A 27402-nucleotide genomic window follows, 5' to 3' on the forward strand; every position below is an offset into this window, starting at 1 on the left:
CCACTAATGACCCCATTTTAGAAAGAAGACACCCCAAGGTATTCCGTTAGGAGTATGGCGAGTTCATAGAAGATTTTATTTTTTGTCGCAAGTTAGCGGAAATTGATTTTAATCGTTTTTTTTTCACAAAGTGTCATTTTCCGCTAATTGATGGGTGATTGACACGTGGTTGACAGGTGATCAGGGGGATAGATGCATACAGTACACAGGGGGGGGGGGGGGGTCTGGGGAGAATCTGAGGGGTGAGTGGGGGTGATCAAGAGGGAGCAGGGGGCAGTTTAGGGAATAAAAAAAAATAGCGTTTACAGATAGTGACAGGGAGTGATTGATGGGTGATTAGGGGGGTGATTGGGTGCAAACAGTGGTCTGGGGGGTGGGCAGGGGGGGGTCTGAGGGGTGCTGTGGGCGATCAGGGGGCAAGGGGGGGAAATCAGTGTGCTTGGGTGCAGACTAGGGTGGCTGCAGCCTGCCCTGGTGGTCCCTCGGACACTGGGACCACCAGGGCAGGAGGCAGCCTGTATAATACACTTTGTATACATTACAAAGTGTATTATACACTTTGTATGCAGCGATCCGGGTGCTAGTAACCCGCCGACGCTTCCGTTACAGCGCGAGGTGGGCGGAGCCAGGCGCCGGTGGCTGATCGCATCACGAATTACGCGATCGCTCCGCCCATGCCCGTACAAGGACCGCCGCCAATTGTACATGCGGCGGTCCTTGCGGGATCCACTTCCCGGCCGCCATTTGTACATGCGGCGATCGGGAAGTGGTTAAAAGGAAATACTATGGCAGCCTCCATATCCCTCTCAGTTCATGTGTTGCCCTTTAAATTAAAGAAACATATGAGGATGCCTAAACTATTTAAATTGAGGCAAGAGAGAAGCACTAGCTGATGTTTCCTATGGAAAGTCTTACAGCAGGTCCACCTAAAGTTGCCTTACCTGTGCCGTATTGCTGGATCGGGAGGATTTGGAAACCTTTCCCTCCACCCAGGTCTCATTAGTGACGCCGCAGGTTTTGGGAGTCTCTTCTGTGCTCTCGTACACGGCATGTTCTCCATCATCCATCTGATTCAGCGGTTCAATCAGGTAGCGGCGATTACGAGTGTGAATAAGACCCCTGTAATGGCAGGATATATGTCCAAGCTATGCAATTGCAAGAGTTAGGAGGAATAAGAAAACCTGATCTGTCTACATAGACTGGATGATTCCAATAGAATGAAAACCCGGCTTCATCCTTCATCAATCTTCAATTGTAATATGTTAGAGAATGGAAAAGACTAAAGGTGCGTACACACATGCGACTATAGTCGTTTGAAACGATCGTTCCCCGATCATTTCAAACGACGATCGTTTAAAAAAAGCAGCCAACGACCATTAAGTCTAACGATGGACGAGCTAGATCGTTAAAAATGAACGATCTAGTTTGGCGGATTTTTTCCAACGTTTGCAAAAGTAATACATCATTCAAAAAAAGCAAGAAAGAAAAATTGGCACTAAATGCAATGATGGTCAGGCCCTCGGAAGGGGTTATAGGTGGTTACGTCTCTGAGGAAGCAAGCAACCTAGCTTGCGAAACGGCTGTTAGACCAGCTACTTGTTGCATGTATCTGTCTATGGATGGGATGAAATAAATAGGTGTGTTTCAAACTATTGGTGCCCGGTTCGCCTTTCTCTTTTCAACTTCTAATACATCGTTGGAAACGGTCGTTCGTACTAGGCTTGACATGCGCATTTCACTATTTTTCCATGGAACTTTTCATTTTTATGCGCAAGCGCAATAGTTGCTTTACGTGATGTAACATTCGTTCTAACGATCTGATCGTTACACACCTTTAAAAGCTAACTTTACTTAGGTCGTTCTTTCCTCAATTAAAAGTTTGTTCGTCGTTCACAACGAACGATCGTTGTCGCATGTGTGTACGTAGCTTAACAGTTTTGTTTTTCAACTAAGAATTGCAATGGCGAGGCGATTGGCTTTGTTCTATTTTCCACAACCAGGATTCCGACTAAATCAGTTGGGTATACAGCACAATTGCAGTGCATTTGCAATTTCTGATGGGAGAAAAGAAAACATATAGGAGAATATTTGAATCACTGAAAAAAATGCATAGTAGTACAATTGTTATGCAATTTCCCTGCGCTCCTATACTTTGTATAGAAGGCCAATCACATGAAACATGCAGCAGGTGCAAGATCTGCGATCAAGAAAAATGGTGTTGCAAATGCAGCTCACTGGTGTAAACATCTCTGCAGGGTCTAAAATAGCATAGGGAGTACTGGCGTTTTTGCGCTCATAACGCAATATTGATCGGATCACAAAATGCACTAAGTGAAATGCAGCCCTTAGGCCTACTCTACACTACAAATCGCAATCGCTAATCACTTTTGTGTACAATATTGTGAAGCGATTACCTGCGTTATTTTGCAATTTGCATTTTTTGCAAGCGATTTTTGTATGCATTTTTGTTTCGGGATTTGCAATTTTCTCTGTGCAAAGAAACAGTTAGTGCCATCTTTAACCCAGAAGTGAATGTCTTTTAAAGCAAATTTGCCTGAAAAAAATGCTCACAAAATCGCTGTCCAAAGTGCTTTTAGGGCTGGAACCCACTAGAGCGATTTTTTGAGCGTTTAGGGAGGTTTTCAAAACACTAGCGATTTCCCTAAACGCTCAGCTAATGTTAATGGATGGGCCAAATTTCACTGGAGCGATTGGGATGACCAAAATCGCAAACGCAGGACATGCAGCATTTTTAGCGTTTAGGGTTTCTGCAATATAAAGTATATAAACGCTGGGATAATTGCTCGTCAAAACCTACACAGAGCGATTTTGTTAGCGTTTTGAAATTACTACACACTCTAAAAAAATTTAAATTAATTAAAGAGACCAATCAGAATAAAAGACGCTAATCGATAATCGCTACACAATCGCTGGCAAAACGCTTACACTTTTTAAAATCGCCACCCAAATCGCCAGAAACCGCTCATGAAATCGCTTACAAAACGCTCATACAAAATGCTAGCGATAACGATTAGTGATAGTGATTTGTAGTGGGTTCCAGGCCTTAAAGCGATTAGCAATTTTTCCTATACCGTGCATTGAAGCGCAACCGCCCAGAAAATGACGCAGGACCCGCGTTTGCGATTGGAAAGAAAGCTCATCACTCAGGTGGGAACACTCACATATAATTTCATTACACAATCACTTTTACAGCCCTTTAAAAACACTAGTGAGAAATTTTTTTTTAAAACTCTCATGGGGCTTGATTCACTAAACTGTGATAATTCATATCACGGCCATTTGCGCATGATTACAAAATGCGGGTCCTGCTCCATTTCCTGGGCGGTTGCGTGCAAAAATCCACGACGTGATAATTCGCGATCACACGCAAATGCAAAAATGCCGTGATATCAGTTGTCACGGTTTAGTGAATCAAGCCCATAGTGTGAACCGGCCCTCAGGCGCCAAAATAACCAGAAATGGTCCTGGCTGTTATTATCATCTATGTCAGGTATGGGCAAACTTGGCCCTCCAGCCACAAATCCTACAAATCCCTACAAATCCCACAATGCATTTGCCTTTCAAGTCATGACTGTGGCTGTCAGAGTCCTGCAATGCATTGTGGGACTTGTAATTCCTCAACAGCTGGAGGGCCAAGTTTGCCCATGCCTGATCTATGTGATTGCAGCTCACAGCTTTAGCTCACCTGAGTCCCTCACATGTAGAGATGCTGACCTGAGACTCATCATCTTGCTTCACATATCCCTGATAACAACAGTGGTCCTACAGGAGATTAAGAGACAGAATTTAATTCATTTAATATGCAGGTTCATCTCTATTTGAAGGCTTCAAGACCCTTTAAATGCACTTCGTATCTAAACTTCCATATAAACTGGATAACAAAAAAAATCCAAAGTATAATTTGGCATAATAATAGAAAGCACTGTCCACACACATTGAGGGCTGGAACCCACTAGAGCGATTTTTTGAGCGTTTTGGGAGGTTTTCAAAATCGCTAGCGATTTCCCTAAACGTTCAGCTAATGTAAATGGATGGGCTAAATTCCACTGAATTGCAATGACCAAACTCGCAAACGCAGGACAAGCAGCATTTTTGAGCGTTAGCGTTTCTGCAATGTAAAGTATATAAATTCTGGCGTAATCGTTCATAAATCACTATGCAGAGCGATTTGCTAGAGTTTTAAATTACTGTACACTGTAAAAAAAATGTTAAATTAATTGAAAGGACTAATAAGAATTAAAAGCGCTAATCGCAAATCGCTGGTAAAAATCTTACACTTTTTAAAATCACTACCAAAATTGCCAGAAATGGCTCATGAAATCGCTTACAAAACGCTTATTGAAAACGATAGCGATTCTGATTAGCGATAGCGCTTTGTAGTGGGTTCCAGGCCTCAGACAGGATCTCTTTCAGCTCTACATGGACCAGTTTGCAACAGATTTGGCCATCTACCCTGATGAACAAAGTAACACATATGGAAGACCTCTGTGAAGGGATAAGAAGATAGCATCAGTCACGTAACTGAAAGGGAAGCAATGGGCTTGCCTTGCCATCAGGAGAATGGATTCCACTGCTTAGCTATAGACAGATCTGCAACCAGAGGACTAGTTAATATTACTGGTATTGTAGACTACTAGTGGCTTCACCCAGCACCTAAATTACCGAATACCCCCTTTCAGAGTACCTGCTAAGGTCCCTAGCCATGGGGGTCACTACAGGAGGAGGAGTAAGGGAGCATGAACCCAAACAATAATTTCTGGGTGTCCCATGTGCTGTTTTCCCCTAGGGGATTGATGAGCATCTTCTGTATGTAAGGATGAAAGGTCTTATTTATGGACATTTTCACCAAACAGGCATTGGCTCTACATACAGAACATCATACATTCTCTATAGGTACCTGATTGTCTGGGCTGGTGGTTACACGAGTACCGTCATCCAGATAGGTAGTCTCGGTGAAATCTGTTGTTATCAGACCCCTGCAGCAGGCAGTAAAGAAGACATCATGTTAACATCACTTCTGTGAGCACAAAACAAAATATTAAGCTCCCATTTAAATAAGGCTCTATTAGGTTGCCCGCTGTTCGCTAAACCTGCCCTGAATTTCATAAACATTAATGTTAACCAAATCACTGTCACCAAGCACAGATCTACAATTTACTGTTAGAAAATTGATCTTTCCAAATTCCAATCCATCCTGTGTCCAGCTGAGAATTTCCAAAACTGACAGTGAGCCTTACTTGTCAACAGTCTTGGCAACAATACTGTGTTTGGAATACTGTCTGTTTCCAGAGAATACAAGGAAAATGGCACAGAATCAGAGTTTCAGCACTTCTTTTTGCAGAAGGATGTGGTGCCCAGGTGTGGGGTTTGTGCATAGATTTTGTTTTAACCTGCTGCTTGATTTCAGTTCAAAGGTCCCACCCCCTTTAATAATGGCAAAAATACATTTACAATAAGAAGTAGCACTAGGCATAAAAGGTTATAATCACTTTATTATTCCATTCAAGATAAAAACTACAGTAATTTTAATCAAATGACAGGTACCATAAAATTCATTAGTTACTCAATCAGAATATACAGTATGTTTTCACTCTCTCTCCACCATTTGAATAAAATAAGCTTTTAACTTAAATGGAATAATAAAGCGATTATAACCTTTTGTGCCTAGCATTATTGCAATTGAAAATTCCAAGTTTTTAGGAAACGTTCCTAGGTTGCATGTTTCCCTCATGTGTGCAGTACCTTCATTTTGCTTGTTAAGCTCAGACTTCCAGCATTTAGTATTTAAAGGGATACTTAAAGTGAACCTTAAGTCAGAAAAAAAAAATGAATTTTACTCACCTGGGGCATCTACCAGCCCCTTGCAGCAGTCCTGTGCCCTCGCAGCTACTCACTAATCCTCTGGTCCCCCGCTGTCAGCTAGTTTCGTTTTTGCCGACAGGCCCGTCAGGACTGGCCACGCGTAGCTTTTTCCACATTCCCGACTGCAATTAGCGCTATTGCGGGCCGCAACGTGCACAAAAATACGCGTTGCCGCATATCTATGCATTCGTAATGCGGCAACGCGTATTTTTGTACGCGTTGCAGCCCGCAATAGCGCTAATTACAGTCGGGAATGCAGAGAAAGCTACGCGTGGCCAGTCCTGACGGGCCTGTCGGCAAAAACGAAACTAGCTGGCAGCGGGGGACAAGAGGATTAGTGAGTGACTGCAAGGGCACAGGACTGCTGCAGGGGGCTGGTAGAAGCCCCAGGTGAGTAAAATTCATTTTTTTTTCCTGGTTTAAGTGTCCCTTTAAGCCTTGGGTAAAAAAAAATCAGTTTTACTCACCTGGGGCTTCTACCAGCCCCCTGCAGCCGTCCCGTGCCTTCGTAGTCACTTACGGATCCTCCTATCCCCCACCACCAGCTTGTTTCATTTTCACCGACAGGCTTACTGCGCCTGCACATTCTTGGCCACATGTCTCCTTGTTCGCGTTCCCGTCCGCAAAAGTTTCCTGCTCCGCAATAGCGTCCTTCGCAGGTGCAGGAAGCTATTGCGGACGGGAACACAAAGAAGACTATGCATGGCTAGGCCTATCGGCGAAACAAAACTGGCTGGCGGCGGGGAAATGGAGGATCCGTGAGTTTCTGGGAGGGCACGGGACGGCTGTAGGGGGCTGGTAGAAGCCCAAGATGAGCAAAACTGATTTTTTACCCAAGGCTTAAAGCGATCCAGAGACAAAGCACCCTCATGTATTTTTCCATATATATCAGTGGGAACATTAGAGGAAACTCCTACCCTGCTCTCTGTATCATTCTTCACTGCTCAGTCTGCCTATTATCAGCCCTGATAAAATCTCCAACTGAGTATTCAGTCTGGCTTTGCTTAGGAATCATTATAGCTGAGTCATTATAGCAGAGCCAGAAGGGGGCAGGCTTGAGCTTGAAAACACATCAGAGAAGACAGACTCAGCTATAATGATTCCTGAGCAAAGCCAGACTGAATGCTCAGTCGGGTGATTTTTTTCAGGGCTGATAACAAGCAAGCTGAACAGTGAAGAATGAAACAGAGAGCAAGGTAGGTGTTTTATCTAATGTTTCCACTAAAATATATGGTAAACACATGAGGGCACTGAGCTACCATCACTGGAACTCTTGTACAAGACTCGCTGTATGAGAAGGGTCAAAAACATTATCAAGGACAACACTAACCCTGGAAACGCCTTGTTTGAGCTCCTTCCATCAGGTAGACATTTTAGATCAATCCGCATACACACAAACAGACTGAAAACCAGCTTTTTCCCATCTGCCATGAACTTAAACTCTGAATCCTCCCTGAAATAATTAACACTGTGTACAAATTGTTTAAATATTGAAATACCTGGCATACTTGTATAATTTCTTCTCTTTCTACCACTCTTACTATCACTATATTCTCTATATGCACCGTGGGGCTGTCATGAAAAGTAATTTTGTTGTGTTACACAATGACAATAAAGTGCTTGAATCTTTCATGTTATGTAATGGCCTAAAGGAATTTAAAATATAAAAGCAATGTTTTGGGTCATCATAACTTCCCTGAGTACCCTGCATGGCTGAGCTCCTATGCATTACCGTTTACATGCAATCACTTTCTTCTATTCTGCCGCAGCTGCGTGACTCAGGCATAACTTTTGCTAAAAGATCAGCACGCCATTAGGAATAGAAAGTTCATATTTTTGAAAGTGATAGAGGTAGCAGCTTCAGTATTCCTCTCACCTCAGCTTTCCTTCACAGAAGCAGAAGGGACTTAAACAAATAAACCTAAAAACGAACATAAACGAAGAGAATGAAAGCAGATCTGGCACCGGCTGCAGTTGACCAATTTCCTTTAATCCAGTGGGTACAGCATACAAACAAGTAGTAAAAGGGTCGGCCTAACAGCCGTTTCGCAGGTCTCCCTGCTTCTTCAGAGGCACATGTGCCTCTGAAGAAGCAGGGAGACCTGCGAAACGGCTGTTAGGCCGACCCTTTCACTACTTGTTTGTATGCTGTACCCACTGGATTAAAGGAAATTGGTCAACTGCAGCCGGTGCCAGATCTGCTTTCATTCTCTTCGTTTAAGTACTACTTTGGTTTATGGATGTGAGCACGGTGGTGACCAGAATCCAGTGCTGTTCCCAGTCCCTATCTTTGAGTGCTGGTCATACTGCTTTCTTTCCTTAACAATAAAAACGAACATACAAGAATGTGGAGAAACCTGAAAGCCTAGTTTTAGTTTAGCCAAGGTTAGTGAAAGTGCTGTTTATAAAATAATAGGCACTTACAAGGAGGAACTCCGGGCACCAGTACTACCTGCATCACTGAGTATTTACTTTCAATGATTATTACCGGATGAGAAATCAGTCACCAGGGACAAATGTGTGGAATGGAGGGAGATGTTATCTAAGTTCTTTCACCAAGCTTGATTCAAGTTCACCCACCGCCAGCATTACAGTGAACCAAGCACCATTTTTAGCACCCAGGGTATCTCAATAACACATTTAATATGCATGCCAACAATGTGGGTCATTAATAAAAAAAAAAACTTTTAATTTGACCTCTTCTTTTTACATTTAAATGTTTAGCAGAGTTTTTTATTTGCCTATTTCCGAGGCCTGCCTGACCGCAGATGTTTCAGGCAGGTAAGGACTGATATAATTATTTTATTGTACACATTAGCAGAGAGCAAACAAAAGCTTTCATCTGCGGGGGCGTGTAGTTTGGACACATTGTGCTCCAAAGAGTTTACAGAAGTCACAGATGCTATCTTTACACTTTTCCCTGGTAAAATAATTGCAGGGAAAGTTGATGCATTTATGGCCTGCTTTACTAAAATCACTATCAGGACTGCTGGAAATCTTCTGGCAAAAAGTGGGTGGTTTTAACTTGAGTAAGTAATTAACTCAAGTTAAAACCACCCACTTTTTGCCAGAAGATTTCCAGCAGTCCTGATAGTGATTTTAGTAAAGCAGGCCATAAATGCATCAACTTTCCCTGGTCAGTTCGATTACTCTGGTGGAAATCTATAGCGCTACAAGACACATCATCATCATTTTGATTTATTTGCAACAAAAGTCAATCAAAATTATGATCGGATGGAAAATGTCAGTCTATCAGACATGGCAGAGGAGCACCGGCAGATTGAAAATCTGTATGAGAGAATTTAATCCCTCTCTGATCAAATTCAGATCAGAGAGTAATTGGTTGGATGACAATCTAAGGGCGTATGGCCACCTTTAGGAGGAATAGAAGGCTAAAGGTAGCAATGAGTAGAGCAAGTAGAAATCTGTCCCAGTAACCAAAAACAGGATTGGGGGAGGTTTGTCAGTTAAAAAGTGGAACATAGCACTTCATGTGCATTAATTGGAACTGAAAAAATTAGCCTGGTGACCAAGATTGCCTGGTGCTGGATACATGTGCTTGCCGGTTGTTGGAGCAACTGGCCAAAACAGCATAAACCTCAACCCTCCCCCCCCCCCCCCACCCCGACCCCATGCAGCTTAAAATACCCACCGAGTGTCCAGCACCATCTTCTATCCTTCAATTTGCAACTAACGGCTTTTCGCCATCCTCCGTGCATGGCTCCCGGCATGTCACCGGACCCGCCTAGTGGCTTTCCGACGTTTCGTGCACGTGGAGCTGTGCACAGATGCCAGAAAGCCGCTAGGGGCAACAGAAAGGTTAGAAGATGGCGTTGGACATTTGGTGAGTATTTTTTGGCCTAACGCCCAATTCCGTCTCCCCCCCCCCCCACACACACACACAAAACTGTCCCCATTATCCCCTCAGGCATGTTAGTTGAGGCTTCTGGTTGCTTCTTTAAAGGATAACCAAGGTGACATGTGACATGATGAGATAGACATGTGTATATACAGTGCCTAGCACACAAATAACTATGCTGTGTTCCTATTTTTCCTTTCTCTGTCTGAAATGTTCAACATCAGGTATGCAGGTGACAGTTTCTCTCTGGATCGGACTGCGTCAGACTGTAGCATAACCCTCACTGATAAGTAATTACAGCCATAAAATACTTTCCTGTCAGTAAATGGCTTCTGAGAGCAGGAAAGAGATAAAAAGGGTCAATAATTCATAGATTTGAGCTCTAGCATACTTCAATGAAGGTGTCATGGAGCAGAGACTATAAAACAGTAGAAACTTAAAAACTAGATTTAAACATAAAATAGAACTGTGGGATAAAAGTAAATCAGTTAAAAAAAACAACAAACAGCCCCTGGAGAGTACTTACCTTGTGAGGGGGAAACCTCTGGATCCTAATGAGGCTTCCCCTGTCCTCTTCACACTCCGGGATCCAACACTGGCAGCCCCAAACAATGGTGATGTAAGTATTTACTTTCCGCTCTCCTCCGATGGGCTCCAGCGGAAATAGCCGAGCCCGATCAGGAGTGCTCAGAAACCAGCTACTGCCTCTGCACAAGAATGCAGAAAGTCAATATTGCAAGCACTTTTGTGCCTGCACCACGGCCCACATCCTTCACTCTGGAGAGTGAAGCAGACGGGGGAAGCCTCATTAGGATCAATAGCCTTACCCCCCCTCCACCCAGGTACCGTAAGTACTCCATAGGGGGTGACCTGAAACATCTGCAGAGGAGGAAAAGGACTTTATGTTGTGGGATTCTACTGCTATTACATTTAAAGAGACTCTGAAGTCTCATAAAATTCAAGTTCTTATTTAAAAAAATCTCTTTTACATCATTGCCCTAACTAAAACGCTGCATCCCCGCAGCTGCACACTAACTAAATCCCCCCAAACTCCCCAGGGCACACTGCGGGCAGCGCTTCTGTGAGAGGCAGAGCTTTCGGCTGCAGCTCTGCCTCTAACAGCACGGACCGCCTCCTCTCCCCCGCCGCTCTCAGTCTTCCTTCACTGAGAGGGGTGGGGGAGAGGTGGAGATACGTGCTGGAGGCAGAGCTGCAGCTGAAAGCTCTGCTTCCCGGGGCAGCAAAATCTACGACCAAGAAAGTCATGGATTTTGCGGGGGGAGTAAGGGGGGATTTAGTTAGTGTGCAGCTACAAGGATGCAGTATTTTAGTTAGGGCAATGATGTTAAAGTGATTTTTAAAATAAAAATGTGAATTTTATGAGACTTCAGAGTCTCTTTAAATGTACTTAGTATTGAACTGTATTATTGTTAAAAAGAGCAGGAGGTGCACCAATAGCAAGCTAAGGTGCAAACAGTGACAGCTAGTGCGCATCAGATATTGTGTATTGATATAGTTTGATGTAATATCACTCACTCTGTCTTCTGAAGGTGTAAAAGTACCGGTTGCCCTTCCACATGTAGCCTGTACTGGACCTGATCCGGATACTTGCTCTGGAGAGAGAGTACATGTACTGAAGATTAAGTGTGACAAGTAAACATAACATATCATTCGAAGCTTTTGCCTTTACACCATGGGCTTCTGCTTTTGGCATGGGCATGACAGAATGCAAAACAGCCTTAAACACCTCTACATTAAATGGTTAGTGTACATATACTTAACTGTGTATGAAAATGAGAATTTTCCATAGTATATGTAATTCTGTTACTGATTAACTCCTTTTAAGGTACAGGAATGTTAAACCCAGAAGTACAGTATGAGCTGTTACTAATAGTAAACAAGCTGCTGTGCATGCCGCTGATCTTTGTTCTAAAATGCTGTAATCAGTAATGGAAGTAAATTACATTTTTGATAAGAATGTTTATGTTATACTTTAAACTTTTGTTGAATGTTTGGCTTCAAGCAAGCCCGAACTGAAAATAAACTTACAACAAGATACCATAATTAATTGTCTGCATAATAATACCGGTAAATAGAACTTGAGTTTCATATTCTTATTTTCAATTTAAGGGCTGCAACTATTGTGAAGTGTAAACAGCAGCCATGTCAGTGTGACCTAAAATCTGCTTTATTCAGCTCCAACACAGAGAAAAATGATTACTTTTTGAACTTTTCAGTGCTATTCTGTTATGAGTTTGTTCAGCTAGAAAGAAGTGTTTTTACTTTTATTTACATTTCAGGTTTCCCTGCATTCAACCGCAATGTGACTGTCTCCTTTGCATAGATAAAGCACTCTTTTACTAATCCTTGTCGTTAAAAAAGGAAGTAAAGTCAGGTAAACTCTAAGTAGGAAAGGTACTATACTGCATGTACTCATGTTTATCTTATCATGTGACATATTAGTTCAGGTTGGCAATGGAATAACTGAGGATTTTGTGGCCCCAGGGCAAATTTTACATGGGGCCCCAAGCACTCTATTGATATGAAGCCCCAGTGTCAAAGAGGTGAAATAAGAGTAAGGTGACAGTTTGTTAAGGATTACTACAATTCAATGCACATATAGAGGTGTGTTCATTACCAGCATAATAGCAATGAAAAGCTAATAAGATGGATGAAGGAGAGCCCCTAATGAACAAGTTTGGTCCAGGGGCCCCGGGGCGGTCGCAACCTCTGCACCCCCTATTGCTATGCCACTGTGGGCAATACTTAGCAAACTTGTTCAATGGTCCACTGACCGTGAAACAGACAGCTTTTCCTACCCAGTTTATTGTGTGGAAAATGATCCTTGATAGGTTGTGTGGCGTGACTATTTTATCTTTATATGTTTATATGTTATATTCCAGCTGTACCTTGTATCTGTACACCTGTGAAGGGATGTGCAACTTGCAAATACTTATGCTAATGTTTGTTTTTAGCCACGTCCACACTTCTTCCTATATGAGATCATTGTTGCTTATCAATCTTTACACTTAACCACTTCACCTCCAAGGGTTTTTCACTCCTTCCATTCATTCGCCTATAACTTTATTCCTACTTATCACAACAAAACAATCTATATCTTGTTTTTTGTCGCCCCAATTAGGCATTCTTTGGGGGTACTTTTTGAAATATTTTATTCTAAATGTGTTTTAACAGGAAAAATTAAGAAGAAAAATGGAAAAAAAATATTTCTCAGTTTTCAGCCATTATAGTTTTAAAATAATGCATGCTACCATAATTAAAACCCACACATTTTATTTGTACATTTGTCCCAGTTATTGCAACATTAAAAAATTTTCCCTAGTACAGGTACAGTACACCCAGTAAAGGTGCATTTTTTCAGTGTTGCGTCCATCCCTAATTACAAGCCCATAATTTATAAAATAATAGTAATATACCCTCTCGACATACATATTAACCATTTACCGCCATCCTAACGTATTAAAACGTCATGCTTACCGCTATTAACAGCAACATGACGTTTTAATACGTCGCGCATTCCCGCCGCTGCTACCGCCGTGTGTCCGCCGCTACCGCCGCCATTACCGTCGGGATCCCGTGCTGGGCAATTGGGGAAGAGGACTGAACAGTCCTCTACCCAATCGCAGTGCCTGGAGTGAATGGACGTGACCGCGAACAGCGGCTACGTCCATTCACATAAACAGGAAATGTAACAGTTTAATAAAGTGTGTAAAAAAAAAAAAAAAAAAGTGAACACGTCCTATGAGTGTTCACCATCGCCATCTTGTGGCCAAAAAGTATATTACACCTACAAAATACATACATTTTCAAGTATATACACATCATTAATAAAATTACACTTCCAACCCTCCCCCCCAAAAAAAACACTTGTAAAAAAAAAATCAGCTTAAAAAAAAAAAAAAAATAGTTGCCTTAGGGACTCAGCTTTTTTTATTCTATATTTTATGGGGGAAAATTAATTTTAATTTATTACATAGGAGCTTGTAATTATGGCCAGAACAAACAGAAAAATAACCACTTATATTTCAAAATAATATACTGTCGCCATACATTGTGGTAGGGACATAATCTAAACGGTTTAATTATCGGGACCACTGGGCAAATAAAACGTGTTTGTTTTATCCACAGGAGAATGTTTAATTTTAAAACTATAAAGGCTGAACACTGAGAAATAATGATTTTTTTTCTTTTTTTTTCTGTTTTTCTCATTAAAATGCATTTAGAATAAAAAAATTCTTAGCAAAATGTACTATCCACAGAAAGCCTAATTGGTGGCGAAAAAAACGAGGTATAGATCATTTTCTTGTGATAAGTAGTAATAAAGTTATTAGGGAATAAAAGGGAGGAGCGCTGACAACTGAAAATTGCTCTGGTCCGTTAGGATAAAAACCCTTGGGGGTGAACTGGTTAAAAAAGTTCAGTCCCTAAGGCTATTTTTTTTTTTTAAAACATTTTTTGGGGATAACTATTGGGCAGTGTGGGAGGTCAGGGGTTAATTTAAAATGTAAAAATAATGTCAAAATAGGTATTTTATTGAAAAACATATGTAGATGTAATTTTACTATTTGGCCACAGGATGTCCTCACGCCTGACTTCCTTATGCGTAGTATTTCTATGCAAAGAGGAAGTGATGCATGGATGGTGTTTGTGAATGGTAGCGCCGTCTCATGGACAACTGTGTTCATTCACACAGGGACTTAGATCAACGAATGGGGACTGTGTTCCCATTCATTGATCTAGCAGCAAGCGATCGGCAGCAGTAGCAAGCATGGGGGGGGGGGTAAGTGGGAACGTGCATCGGGGAGGGACGTAGTAGCTACCTGCCTGCAAGCAGTTATGGCATTTTGCAGGGACGTAGTTATTCGTGGGAGGGGAAGTGGTTAAAGGGTACCTAAACTAATATGTGACATGATGAGATAAACATGTGTCTGTACAATGCTGAATTGGGTGTTTATTTTTTCTCACTGTGAGGGTTAAAAATTTAGGTCTGCAAATTACAGTTTCTCTCCTATTGGACCTAGTCAGACCATAGCATAACTCTGACTGATAACTAATTACATGCCATAAAACTCTTGCCTTACAGAGAACAACCTTTAAATGCTGGGAACAGATTAAAAAAGGTCAATAGTTCATAGACTGTGGCTCTGGAACACTAAAAGATTGTCATTCAGCTGAGACATAAAAAACATTAAACCTACTTTTTCGCTTTTAAATGAAAATGAAAACTGTCGGATTCTAGACATAAATGAATAAAGTTAGAAAATATACTGTATGTCATATTCGGGAGCAGAAGGATCAAGACAATAGTTGACAATTGACATCCTCATTAGTTTATTTTTTTGTTCAGGTTTGCAATTCTGTACTGTATTAAGCTCGGATCTTGTTACATCCAAATCACGATGACTGGACTGATTCTTACATGATAATGGCAAAGCTTATATGCCTCTAGGACCATAATTCCAACCTTCCCACCCAACACATTCACCCATAGACAAACAATTAAAATGCTGGACTGCTTAGCTAATTGGATAAAATAGGCCAAAGCAGCCCTTCTTTATTAACACAACCAACTTAACAATTCTTATAAAGAACACAACATAAATTGAGGTGAGTCAACCGGAGGCCTACTATTTTCCAACCAAGGAATTATTTTGGGCAAGCAGCCTGTCCGGCCCCCAGCCGTGTTCCCGGCTCAGGGACAGCTGAATGCCCCCCACTTCTTCTGCAACAGCAGAGCTTACTTTTTACCCTAGGTGTTTTGCCCCGCGGCAAAACCCTCACAACAATCACAATAAACTGACCTCCGGAGACCTCACCCCGCCACAAATCGCGTGCTTGACCCCCTTAAGCCCGCGATACCTCCACCAACCTGAGTGCCCTCTGGATGCCGTCCTGCAGCCCCAAAGCCCACATGTCGATTCCTACCGCATTTAAATGAACTCCATCAGCTCTCAAGTACAAACTCAAACTCTCCTCCAGCTCCCTGTGACGAATCGCCAATCCCCCATTCCTTGTCATAAACTTCGCAATAGCCCTATTCAATTTTGACCGTGCTTTGTTGACCTTGTCAACCGATCTGGCCAGCCGCCATGTTGTTCTGGCCACTATGTCGGACCAGACAACTGTCGTGTCAGGAAACTCCCTCCTGATTCTCAAAACATCGAACTTAATGTCCTGCTTCAATGATCTAGCCGATCTGGCCGCCAGGTCATTGCCGCCCGCATGCAACACCAGCACGTCCGGGGCCCGATCCAGCCTGGAGTATTTGTGAACCTCCGTCAAAACTCTTGACCACAGCATACCCGGGAACCCCAGCCATCGTACCAACACTTTACCTCTTGGAAAGCCCAACTGACGGCCTTCAGGCCTGACGTCCGCTCTCCTGGCACCCCAAGCTACATAGGAATGTCCCAAAATCCAAACCAGTAGAGGTGGGGAGCCATCTGAGGACACAAGCAGGCGCGGAGCTAGGGGGGGTCGGGGTAGGTCAAGTGCCCCCGGGCGCCGGGTCCCCAAGGGCGCCCAGCTGAGCTGATTTTTTTTTCCTCTGCGGAGGGGAGCAGCGCAGAGAAGAGAAGAGGGAGAGCTATGCGGACGGTGGAGAAGGGGGCCATCTCCCCCCCCTTCTCTCACCTTAGGGCTCTCCCTCCCTCCATCGCTGTCCCCTCCGTTATTGTCCGGGTGCTGGCGCAGCGGGCGGGACTCACCTCCGTCTCGCTCCAGCGCCGGCCGGAAGTTCGGATCCCGCAGCCGCTGCTCTGGTCTGGACTAGACCAGAGTAGCGGCAGATCCATCCGCGCTGCGACGAGACGGAGGTAAGTTCCGCCCGCCGCTGCCAGCACCCGGACATTAATGGAGGGGACAGCGAGGGAGAGAGAGCAGCTCTCCCTCTTCTCTGCGCTGCTCCCCTCCTCCTGGGGAGGCAGGGAGGGGGACACCTGGCTACCTACTCTGGGCATATATACCCCTGGCTACATCTACTGGGCATATATACCCCTGGCTACATCTACTGGGCATATATACCCCTGGCTACATACTGGGCATATATACCCCTGGCTACATATACTGGGCATATATACCCCTGGCTACATATACTGGGCATATATACCCCCTGGCTACATCTACTGGGCATATATACCCCTGGCTACATCTACTGGGCATATATACCCCTGGCTACATCTACTGGGCATATATACCCCTGGCTACATCTACTGGGCATATATACCCCCTGGCTACATCTACTGGGCATATATACCCCCTGGCTACATCTACTGGGCATATATACCCCTGGCTACATCTACTGGGCATATATACCCCTGGCTACATCTACTGGGCATATATACCCCCTGGCTACATCTACTGGGCATATATACCCCCTGGCTACATCTACTGGGCATATATACCCCTGGCTACATCTACTGGGCATATATACCCCCTGGCTACATCTACTGGGCATATATACCCCTGGCTACATCTACTGGGCATATATACCCCTGGCTACATCTACTGGGCATATATACCCCTGGCTACATCTACTGGGCATATATACCCCTGGCTACATCTACTGGGCATATATACCCCTGGCTACATCTACTGGGCATATATACCCCTGGCTACATCTACTGGGCATATATACCCCCTGGCTACATCTACTGGGCATATATACCCCTGGCTACATCTACTGGGCATATATACCCCTGGCTACATCTACTGGGCATATATACCCCTGGCTACATCTACTGGGCATATATACCCCTGGCTACATCTACTGGGCATATATACCCCCTGGCTACATCTACTGGGCATATATACCCCCTGGCTACATATACTGGGCATATATACTCCTGGCTACATATACTGGGCATATATACCCCCTGGTTACATATACTGGGCATATATACCCCCTGGCTACATCTACTGGGCATATATACCCCTGGCTACATCTACTGGGCATATATACCCCTGGCTACATCTACTGGGCATATATACCCCCTGGCTACATATACTGGGCATATATACCCCCTGGCTACATATACTGGGCATATATACCCCCTGGCTACATATACTGGGCATATATACCCCCTGGCTACATATACTGGGCATATATACCCCCTGGCTACATGGACTGGGCATATATACCCCCTGGCTACATATACTGGGCATATATACCCCTGGCTACATATACTGGGCATATATATACCCCCTGGCTACATGGACTGGGCATATATACCCCCTGGCTACATGGACTGGGCATATATACCCCCTGGCTACATATACTGGGCATATATACCCCTGGCTACCTACTCTGGGCATATATACCCCTGGCTACATATACTGGGCATATATACCCCTGGCTACATATACTGGGCATATATACCCCCTGGCTACATGGACTGGGCATATATACCCCCTGGCTACATATACTGGGCATATATACCCCTGGCTACATATACTGGGCATATATACCCCCTGGCTACATATACTGGGCATATATACCCCCTGGCTACATATACTGGGCATATATACCCCTGGCTACATATACTGGGCATATATACCCCCTGGCTACATGGACTGGGCATATATACCCCCTGGCTACATATACTGGGCATATATACCCCTGGCTACCTACTCTGGGCATATATACCCCTGGCTACATATACTGGGCATATATACCCCCTGGCTACATATACTGGGCATATATACCCCCTGGCTACATATACTGGGCATATATACCCCCTGGCTACATATACTGGGCATATATACCCCCTGGCTACATGGACTGGGCATATATACCCCTGGCTACATATACTGGGCACATATACGCCTGACTATATATACTGGGCACATATTATTCTCCTGGCTACATATACTGGGCATATATACCTCTGGCTACATATACTGGGCACACATATCCCTGCCTACATATACTGGGCACATATACCCCTGGCTACCTGTTCTGTGGACATCTCTACCCCTGGCTACCTGTTCTGGGGACATCTATATCGCTGGCCACCTATTCTGGGGACATCTATACCGCTGGCCACCTATTCTGGGGACATCTATACTGCTGGCCACCTATTCTGGGGACAACTATAGACCTGGGGCTACCTATTTTTGGGGAACCACGTCAGATTGAGTGTATTTTGGAGAACTGCTGCCAGGTGAGAGGTGTCTACCATATTAAGGGGGCATTCTACCTATTTATGTGAAATGCTGTCTATTTATGTGACTCATGACTGCTGAATTTGTCTTGTTGGGGGCCTCATGGTTACTGAATTTGTCTTGTTGGGGGCCTCATGATTTGTTGGGGGCCTCAAGATCGCTGAATTTGTCTTGTTGGGGGCCTCATGATTGCTGAATTTGTCTTGTTGGGGGCCTCATGATTGCTAAATTTGTCTTGTTGGGGGCCTCATGATTGCTGAGTTGGTTATGTTGGGGGTCTCATGATTGCTGAATTTGTCTTGATGGGGGGGCTCATGATTGCTGAATTTGTCTTGGAACATGCTGGAAGGTACATACTGAGGGAGGGTGGGTGAGCGTGAGCCTGCTAACCTTCATATACATTTGGCTCCACCCATAACCACGCCCACAATTATTATGTAACCACGCCCCTTTTTGGCGCGGCGCGCGTACCTTGACTTTGGGGGGCGCATTAATAGTCTTTGTCCCCGGGCGCTGAAAACCCTAGCTACGCCTCTGGACACAAGAGAGGTACAGCGGAGGGAAGAAGGATAAGGAGTGGAGGGAAGTGGACAAGGGGTGGTGGGAGAAGGATGAGGGATGGTAGGAGTGAAAAGAAGGGGAAGGGGGGGGGGGGGAGGGGGGGGGGTTTAAGCGAGCAAAGGAGGAAACAAACTCAGTAATATGTCCACATAACAATGACATTTTTAACACTTACATACTACACCAAATGCGGTCTGACATAACCCAAGAATCTACTGGATTCCCATCGGCCGATGCGCTTTACCATAGCACTACCTAGACCCCACCTGGCGGCCTCCGTGGCCGCCCCGATCCTAAACGAGTGGGAAGCAAATTGCTTTGCCTGAAAACCCAAACGAGTCAAACATGCCCGAAAAACTGCCACAAACTGATAGCGGGATAACGAAGATCCGTCCCCGTGGCAAAAGAAGGATACCCCTGACCGCCTCCGCTCTACCAGGAATTCCCTAATCGCTGCAACTGGGCAAATCTTAGAACCCGGAATTGGCGATAAGACCACAGTAACACCCTTCCCTGCCTGGTCCGCTTTGGACTTTCTGACATGAACCCTCAGACCTTCCCCCACCAATGTCACATCACCGGCTAACAGGCCCCCATGCTTCCATTTCGCCGGGCTAACCACCTCACTTATTCTAAACGCCCCAAAAAATGTTAGAGTAAACACCGCTCTGAACAGTAACACTTCCTGTTGCGATGAACAAACTGCTGGCAAGAGCTCCACCAGCGAACCCAGCACCTCAAATGTCACTGGCCTGCGGGAGTCCCGTACTTTGGAACCCAACCGAAAACCTCTCATTGCTTGCCTAACTATAAATTCTTTTGTCACATCCTTAAACCCATTTAGCTTGAACATAAAGGCAAGCCCAGCCAGCTTCCTGGACATGGCCGTCGCCGAAATACCCTGAGCAAAACCATTACCAATAAAGTAGATCAGCAGACTTAGGCGATCTTCATCTGACGAGCAATTTATATGGCGCGTTAAGCCGTTCCATTGCTCCCAGACCCCTGAGTATGCCGCCCAGGTAGCTCTTGACAACGACCTCTGAATCAATGATGCGACCGCCCTCCCGGAATCAACCACACCGCATCCGGGCAGGGATACCCCTGATCTTCCGCGTCCGGTGCTGCCGCTCGAAACCTCTCCCACTGAAAACGAGAGAGAGCATCGGCGATAGTGTTAATGCAACCCGGAACATGCACAGCCGACACAAACATATTCAAACGTAAACAGCACAGAACCAAATGACGCAACAAACGTACCACCTGTGGCGACGAGGCCGACACATTATTAATGGCCCCCACCACTCCCATGTTATCACAGTGAAAACGTATGCGCTGATTCCTAAAGAAATCACCCCACAATTCCACCGCGACCACAATCGGGAATAGTTCCAACAATAAAAGATTTTTTGTAAGACCGGCCTCTCTCCAATCCGCCGGCCATGCCGCCACGCACCACTTTCCTCCAAAATAAGCCCCAAATCCATGCGCCCCCGAAGCGTCCGTATAAAGTTCGATTTGAAAATCCTCCACCGTCTCGCTCAACCAAAATGACCGACCGTTGTATTCTTGCAAAAACGATAACCATACTTTGAGGTCTTCCCTGTGCTCTGCCGTAACCCTGATCCTGTGATGAGGTGATTTTACCCCTGCTGTCGCCCTTGCCAGTCGTCTGCAAAACACCCTACCCATGGGTATAATGCGACACGCAAAGTTAAACTTACCCAACAGCGATTGCAGGGACCGCAACGTAACCTTTTTGGACTCCAAGACCAGTAGAATTGACCTCCGTAGGTCCTCAATTTTTTCCTGAGGCAATCTACACTCCATGGCCACGGAATCGATTTCCACGCCCAAAAACTTCATAGTAGTGGCCGGCCCTTCCGTCTTGTCCCTAGCCAATGGAATACCGAACTTCTCACATATGTGCTCCATTGTAGCCAACAACTGCGCACATATATTGGAACCAGGCGGGCCCAGGAACAAAAAGTCATCCAAGTAGTGAATAACCGAATTCACTCCTGCGATGTCCCTCACTACCCATTCTAAAAATGAACTAAATTTCTCGAAGTAAGAGCAGGAAATCGAACACCCCATAGGGAGACAAAGATCAACATAGAATTCCTCATTCCACACACAACCCAACAGTCGTGAACTCTCCGGGTGAACTGGCAGCAGTCTGAAGGCCGATTCAATATCGGATTTAGCCAACAAAGCTCCCTGCCCTAATTTACTCACCCAACGTATGGCTACATCGAAAGACGTATAAGCCACTGATGCCTCCATGTCACTAATACCATCGTTCACCGACGAACCTCTAGGATAAGAAAGGTGGTGTATCATACGGAACTTACCTGGCTCTTTTTTGGGCACGATCCCAAGCGGTGATACCACAAGATCATCAAAAGGTTTTCCCCTAAAAGGACCTGCCATGCGACCTAACATCACCTCCTTTCTCAATTTTTCTGACACAACCTCGGGCATTTCCTGAGCGGATTTTAAATTAACTGAACGAGAACTTACTGCAGCGGAGCATGCACTGGGAATCACAAAACCGAACTGAAAAACCGTTCCTTAAGAAGGCTCCCGCCTCTGCGTCTGGATACCTACTTAGAAACGGAGCCATCGCGTCCACTCTCACCGGTGTCGTCCCTCTTTGAATAATGCTCGCTACCCCTCGACTTTGCTGGTCTTGAGCACTTGCTGGCGGGGTGACTTCCATTGCATGAGGAGCACTCGTGTCGAAAGCGGCATGACCCCCCGAACTTGCAAGCTCCCTCGTTATATTGCCAGCACTGGCCCTTTCGCTTACCTGTTTGCTGTCCGGTTGCGGACGACCCCCCAGCCGCGGCAGGAAAGGACTGGGAACTCCGAGTCGGAATCATCAAATTCATCCAGGAGATCATATCCTTGTGATCCCACCGGACTCCAGGCCTCACCGCTTTTTTCTGCCTAAACAATTCGTCATACCGGAGCCAGGCTTTGCCTCCGTATGACCGATATGCGTGACCAATTGAGTCCATATAGCAGAACAAACCGGTGCAGCATTCCGGCTGTTTCTCGCCGATAACCCCTGCCAGGATGGTAAAGGCCTGAAACCAATTCTGGAATGTTCTCGGTATCAGCCGGTACCTCCGCTTTTCCTCCTCCTCCTTCTTACTCTCGTCAGGCTTCACCCTGTCGAGATTAAATTTCTCGAGCGGAAGGAGGGAAAAGATCTCCACGTACTCACCCCTCCAAATGCGCTCGCGTACCTCCTGCTTCAAATGTGACCCTAACGGCCCCTCCACACACAAGTACATCTCTGAATGAGCCGCATCCGCTATACGTACACCTTTGTCTGACGTGCCCAACCCAACGCCGCTAGAAGCTGCTACTGCAGCGGGCGCCAGCGTTGTCGGTGCCTGCATGACTTCGGACGATACCATTGCTGTCCCCTCGGGCGTCGCACCAGCCAGGGGAGTTAACCCTGACCATGCTACTGTCGGGGGAGAAAGGGGCGACGAGCCTGCGCTCTTAGCCATCACGTCCCTGATAGAAACCATAACTGAATTCAAAAGTGCTAACGCAGTATCTGCCGACACCCCAACCCCGCTCGTCTGAGGCAAACCTTGTCCCCCTGACACCGCCATGTGCGGTGATGCAACTACACTCCCAACTCCGGCAACCCCCCCGCCGACACCCAAACCCCCATCTACAACAGAACTAGCCAAAGTATTTGCAACAATGTTTGGTACAGTATGCATAACATTCAAGGTTGCTGGCTCACCGAGCTGCATCGGACGTCCGTCCCGATCAGCGGGCAATCCCGATCCTGGTTGCTGCAGGGGCTCGTCTTCAGAGGAGGAGATCTCGCCTTCGGACCTCGACTCCGGCTCGGACGGCTGCTGGGCGGAAGATGCTGGGGAAGGAGACCTGGCTCTCCTAGCGGCCGAAACTCCATGTCCTTTTTTGCTGGACCCCTTTCCCGGGGCCTTGGAAGCGATCTTGGGGGTGCTTTTTGGGGGAGCAGGAGCTTTGCCCTTGCTGGTCCCCGTGCTCTGACTCTTCCCTCGCCGGGCAGCCCCGCGGGGGGCTGCCGTAGAGCCACCGGCCGTGGAGGTGGACGCCCGTGGGGGTTGGGCCGCCCTGGCCTGGGTGGGTGCTGCTCCTGTTCCCGGCCGGGCAGCAACTGATGCTGCTGCCGTGATCGCACCTGTGGAGGGGAGTGCACTGCTGGATGCCTTGCCCTTGCCTCCCCTCCCGCCCTGCGAGCTCCGTTTCTTCGCGGGATTCCTCCCGCCCGACCGACCAGAAGCATGGGTGGAAGCTTTGGCGGCGGGCTGAGGGTCCCCTAGGGGGCTCCCATGCCGGCGGCGTGCTCGCGGGGTCCCATCAGGGCTAAGCCGCTCTGGCGGCCTGGACTTGCGGGGGCCCAAAGCCTCTGTGGGTGGCGTCGAGGGGCCGGGCTGGCTGCCCGCAAGCTGCTCATGGACCCAGCGGGCCCCGTTTACCTCTGCTGCCTCCCTCACTAACCTCATAAGGTCCTCCATTGCCCCCGCTCGGTGCAGACACGCGTGGCAGACTTCCTAACTCCGCGCGCAGTCTGCCCGAATGCCTGTTCCGCCCCCCGCCTTGCTCCCAAGCTCCTCTGCGCCTCCCCGCCCCTGGCCAATCAGCGCTTCTTCCCATCGTGCAGGGCCCGTGCTCGCCCCGCCCCCCAACACACTTAACCCCGTCCTGTCCCGGCAAAAGCCTGCCCTATCATGCTGGGACTCCCTTATGTCCTGCGTCCTCCTGTCCATCCCTCACTTTCATCACTTTTGCAATAAATGGTATTCTTAGTGCCAAGCATAAATACACACATAGTTCATCTGGGTATTCTGTAGTGCTGGTCCAACTCCATAGTTGCTCACTTAAAACATAATTATCACAAATCACTTCTGTTTTAAGAAGGCAAAATTATATTCAGCATTTCTTTTTAGTAAGAGGGCTTTTCGGTCTGTTAGCCTTTTATACATTCCTAGTGGTTCTGGGTCACCATGAGCTAGCTGGGTATTCAGGAGTTACCTGTGTGTCTCTCTTGTGCCATAAATGAATTTTCTCTGGAAAAACAGTTTCATACTTCAGATCTGTGGGTAGTTCGTCAAAAGCTGGGAGAGGGAAAAATGATGTTTTTATTAATTTTGGAAGTAGAAATAGGAACAATTCACTAACACATCACAGGGCCTTTCTGAAGTTCACAGGCATTCCAAATTCATAGGTTCTAAGTGTCCCTACTGGCAAACATGTCTTACAGGGTTCCTGAAGTGAGATGTGGCTTAACCACTTAAGGACCAGCCTATGCTGGTCTGATCTGTGCTGCGTGGGCTCTCCAGCCCACAGCACAGATCACTTTGAAGCCAGGGCGACCAGACTTCCCCCCTTTTTTCCCCACTGGGGGGATGTCCTGCCGGGGGGGGTCTGATCGCCGCCGGCCATCTGCGTTTTGCAGGGGGGGGGGGCTCCTCAAAGCCCCCCTCCGCAGCCATTTCCGCCCTCACGTTCCTTACCTCCCTCTTCCTACGTAATGCGCAGGACGGAATTCCGTCCTGCGCATTAAAGGATAGGCTTCCGCCTATCAGATTCCGGCGATCCCCGGCCAATCAGAGGTCGGGGATCGCCGATCTGCCTTACGGCAGCGCCGTATGATGTAAACAGCGGTGATTTCTTCCCCGCGTGTTTACATTTTGCCGGCGGGCATTCGGCGGCTCTCCGGCTGTTCACGGAGACACCCTCCATGAACTGACATGGAAAGGCCGCTCGATCGAGCGGCCGTTTCCATGGTAACCCACTTAAGACCTGCTGACTCCTATGGGCGTTAGCTGGTCGTTAAGTGGTTAATGAGATAAATGTGGACATAAAGTGCAAGTCCTGCTTAGAACTTGTCTGTGTCGGCTTTTTATTTTTATTTTTTTAATAGCAAAGGTAAATAAAATCAGTGCTTTATTTCTGCAGTTCTCCTGAAACCAATTATAGGTTGTTAAACTTCTGGGAGCAGGATAGTGATTAAAAAAATCAATAGGTCATCATTTCACTGTATGGGAGCTGAATGAACAGCAGTATTGTAAGCGTGATGCTAACTAAGGCTCAAAATTCAAACTTCAAGAAAGATCTGTTTAGAATTAGTTCTACAGAAACTATTACTTATGTATATCTTCAATTTATTTTCACTTCAGATTTTATTAAATTAGGAGATTTGGAGGTGCCCATACATCTGCCGATTTTGCAGCCCAATTGACTATCCGATTCGATACTTTTATAGAATCGGATAAAAATATGTCCCTTAACATGTCTGCCCAATTGATTTGGTAATGGGTAGGATAGATGCACCCAATGGGCCTGATTCACAAAGCGGTGATAACCAAGTTATCACGCCTAAAAGACTTTAGGCGTGATAACCTTTGCACCGCTGAGTTAGCACCGCTTTGTGCTGGTGATCGCGCAATTGCGCAATTCCGTGCGCAGCGCCCATAGAGTTTAATGGGCACATTGCGCGCACCGCGCAGATCGCGATGCGCGACTGCGCTCGCAAAACTTTGCACGTGGGAATTTCGCACGAGTTTCTTCTTATCATGCCTAAACTGAGTTTAGGGGGGGGGCGTGGCCAAGATGGCGTACTAAGCAGACGGCTTTCCCTGGAGCTCCGCGGACTGGCGATCACAATCTGCATACATCAGCTAGCTGGGACACTTAAATCTTATGATCTGCATAGTTTTTCTCACCCAAGCAACCTGGACGACTGGTATACCCCTCCAGAGCCGTCGGCAGAGGGTGGCTTGATATCCCCGCCGGACCCAACAGATTCTCCAGGCCCTGCTCGCCCTCAAAGAACCGATCACCGCTTTGCACCATATGGCGAGATGGGAGGAAAGAAAAAAGACAAGCGGGAGGGAAACCCAGCTCTTGCAGCTCCCCCATCGACATCGTCGGCTCAAAAAAATGCAGTAGCTAACTCTCCGCCTGAAAGCCCTAACATGGCAGACGACCACGTGGAGGAGGCTGCTACCTTACCTAATACAGCAGAGCTCATGGACGCCATAAAAACATGGCAAGTTGCCCTTACTATGAAGATTGATCACATGGAAGCTAAGTTCGGGCTGCTCCGGCAGGATGTGGCGGTAATTAGAGACAGAACCTCTGATCTGGAACGCCACACCTCAGATACAGAAGACACCCTTCGGCGCCATGAGGTTTCTATCTCAGACAACACCAAGAGAATTACACAGCTGGAGATCAGGGCTAATGATGCCGAAAATAGAAACCGGAGAAATAATCTTCATATGTTAGGTCTCCCCGAGGGGACTGAAGGCGCTGATGTGGAACACTACATAGAGCATCTCCTCAGGGACCTCCTGCCAGATGATACCTTCTCGGCTCACTTTGTGATCGAGTGAGCACACAGGCTACCGACTAGTGTTGGGCGAACAGTGTTCGCCACTGTTTGGGTTCTGCAGAACATCACCCTGTTCGGGTGATGTTCGAGTTCGGCCGAACACCTGATGGTGTTCGGCCTTTTAAGTTCGGGTTCGCCCCGAACTACTAATTGGCCGCCGAACAGGGCCGAACAGGGCCCCTGTTCGGCCGAACAGGGCCCTGTTCGGCCGAATACTGCCCCCCTATGGGGTCGCAGGCATAAGGGGGGAGCATGCCCCGATCGCGGGGGGGGGGGGGTCGGAAATTCCCCCCACCCTCTCCGCTAGCGCTCCCCCCTCTGCCCGCTTCCCCATACAAAAGTTTCAGGAAGTACCGGTCCGGTGGTAGTGGGTGGCTGGCAGTGGGCGGCACTGTGAAGTGAGTGACTGAGGAGGAGGAGTCCGGAGAGTGACGCGTTGAGGGAGGCCGGGCAGCGGGCGGTTCAGCAGTAGTACCATACTACTGCTGAACCGCCCGCTGCC

At 46.5% G+C, this 27402-nt stretch overlaps 1 protein-coding gene across 1 annotated transcript in view; it reads right to left on the minus strand.

The window, feature by feature from the left end:
* Nucleotides 1–26431, minus strand: part of LOC137562202 (zinc metalloproteinase-disintegrin-like VLAIP-B) — an 88296-nt gene extending 61865 nt beyond the window's left edge. Inside the window, exons 1-7 of the mRNA XM_068273534.1 lie at nucleotides 26230–26431; nucleotides 24536–24618; nucleotides 22187–22189; nucleotides 11279–11355; nucleotides 4919–4997; nucleotides 3707–3783; nucleotides 942–1119 (exon numbers count right to left, since the gene is read on the minus strand). Coding sequence (XP_068129635.1) covers nucleotides 942–1119; nucleotides 3707–3783; nucleotides 4919–4997; nucleotides 11279–11355; nucleotides 22187–22189; nucleotides 24536–24618; nucleotides 26230–26431 — 699 coding nt within the window. The remainder of the gene's footprint in view (nucleotides 1–941; nucleotides 1120–3706; nucleotides 3784–4918; nucleotides 4998–11278; nucleotides 11356–22186; nucleotides 22190–24535; nucleotides 24619–26229) is intronic.
* Between the last annotated feature and the right edge of the window lie 971 nt (nucleotides 26432–27402).

Source organism: Hyperolius riggenbachi, chromosome 3 (assembly GCF_040937935.1).
Source record: "Hyperolius riggenbachi isolate aHypRig1 chromosome 3, aHypRig1.pri, whole genome shotgun sequence".
NCBI classification, from domain to species: Eukaryota; Metazoa; Chordata; class Amphibia; order Anura; family Hyperoliidae; genus Hyperolius; species Hyperolius riggenbachi.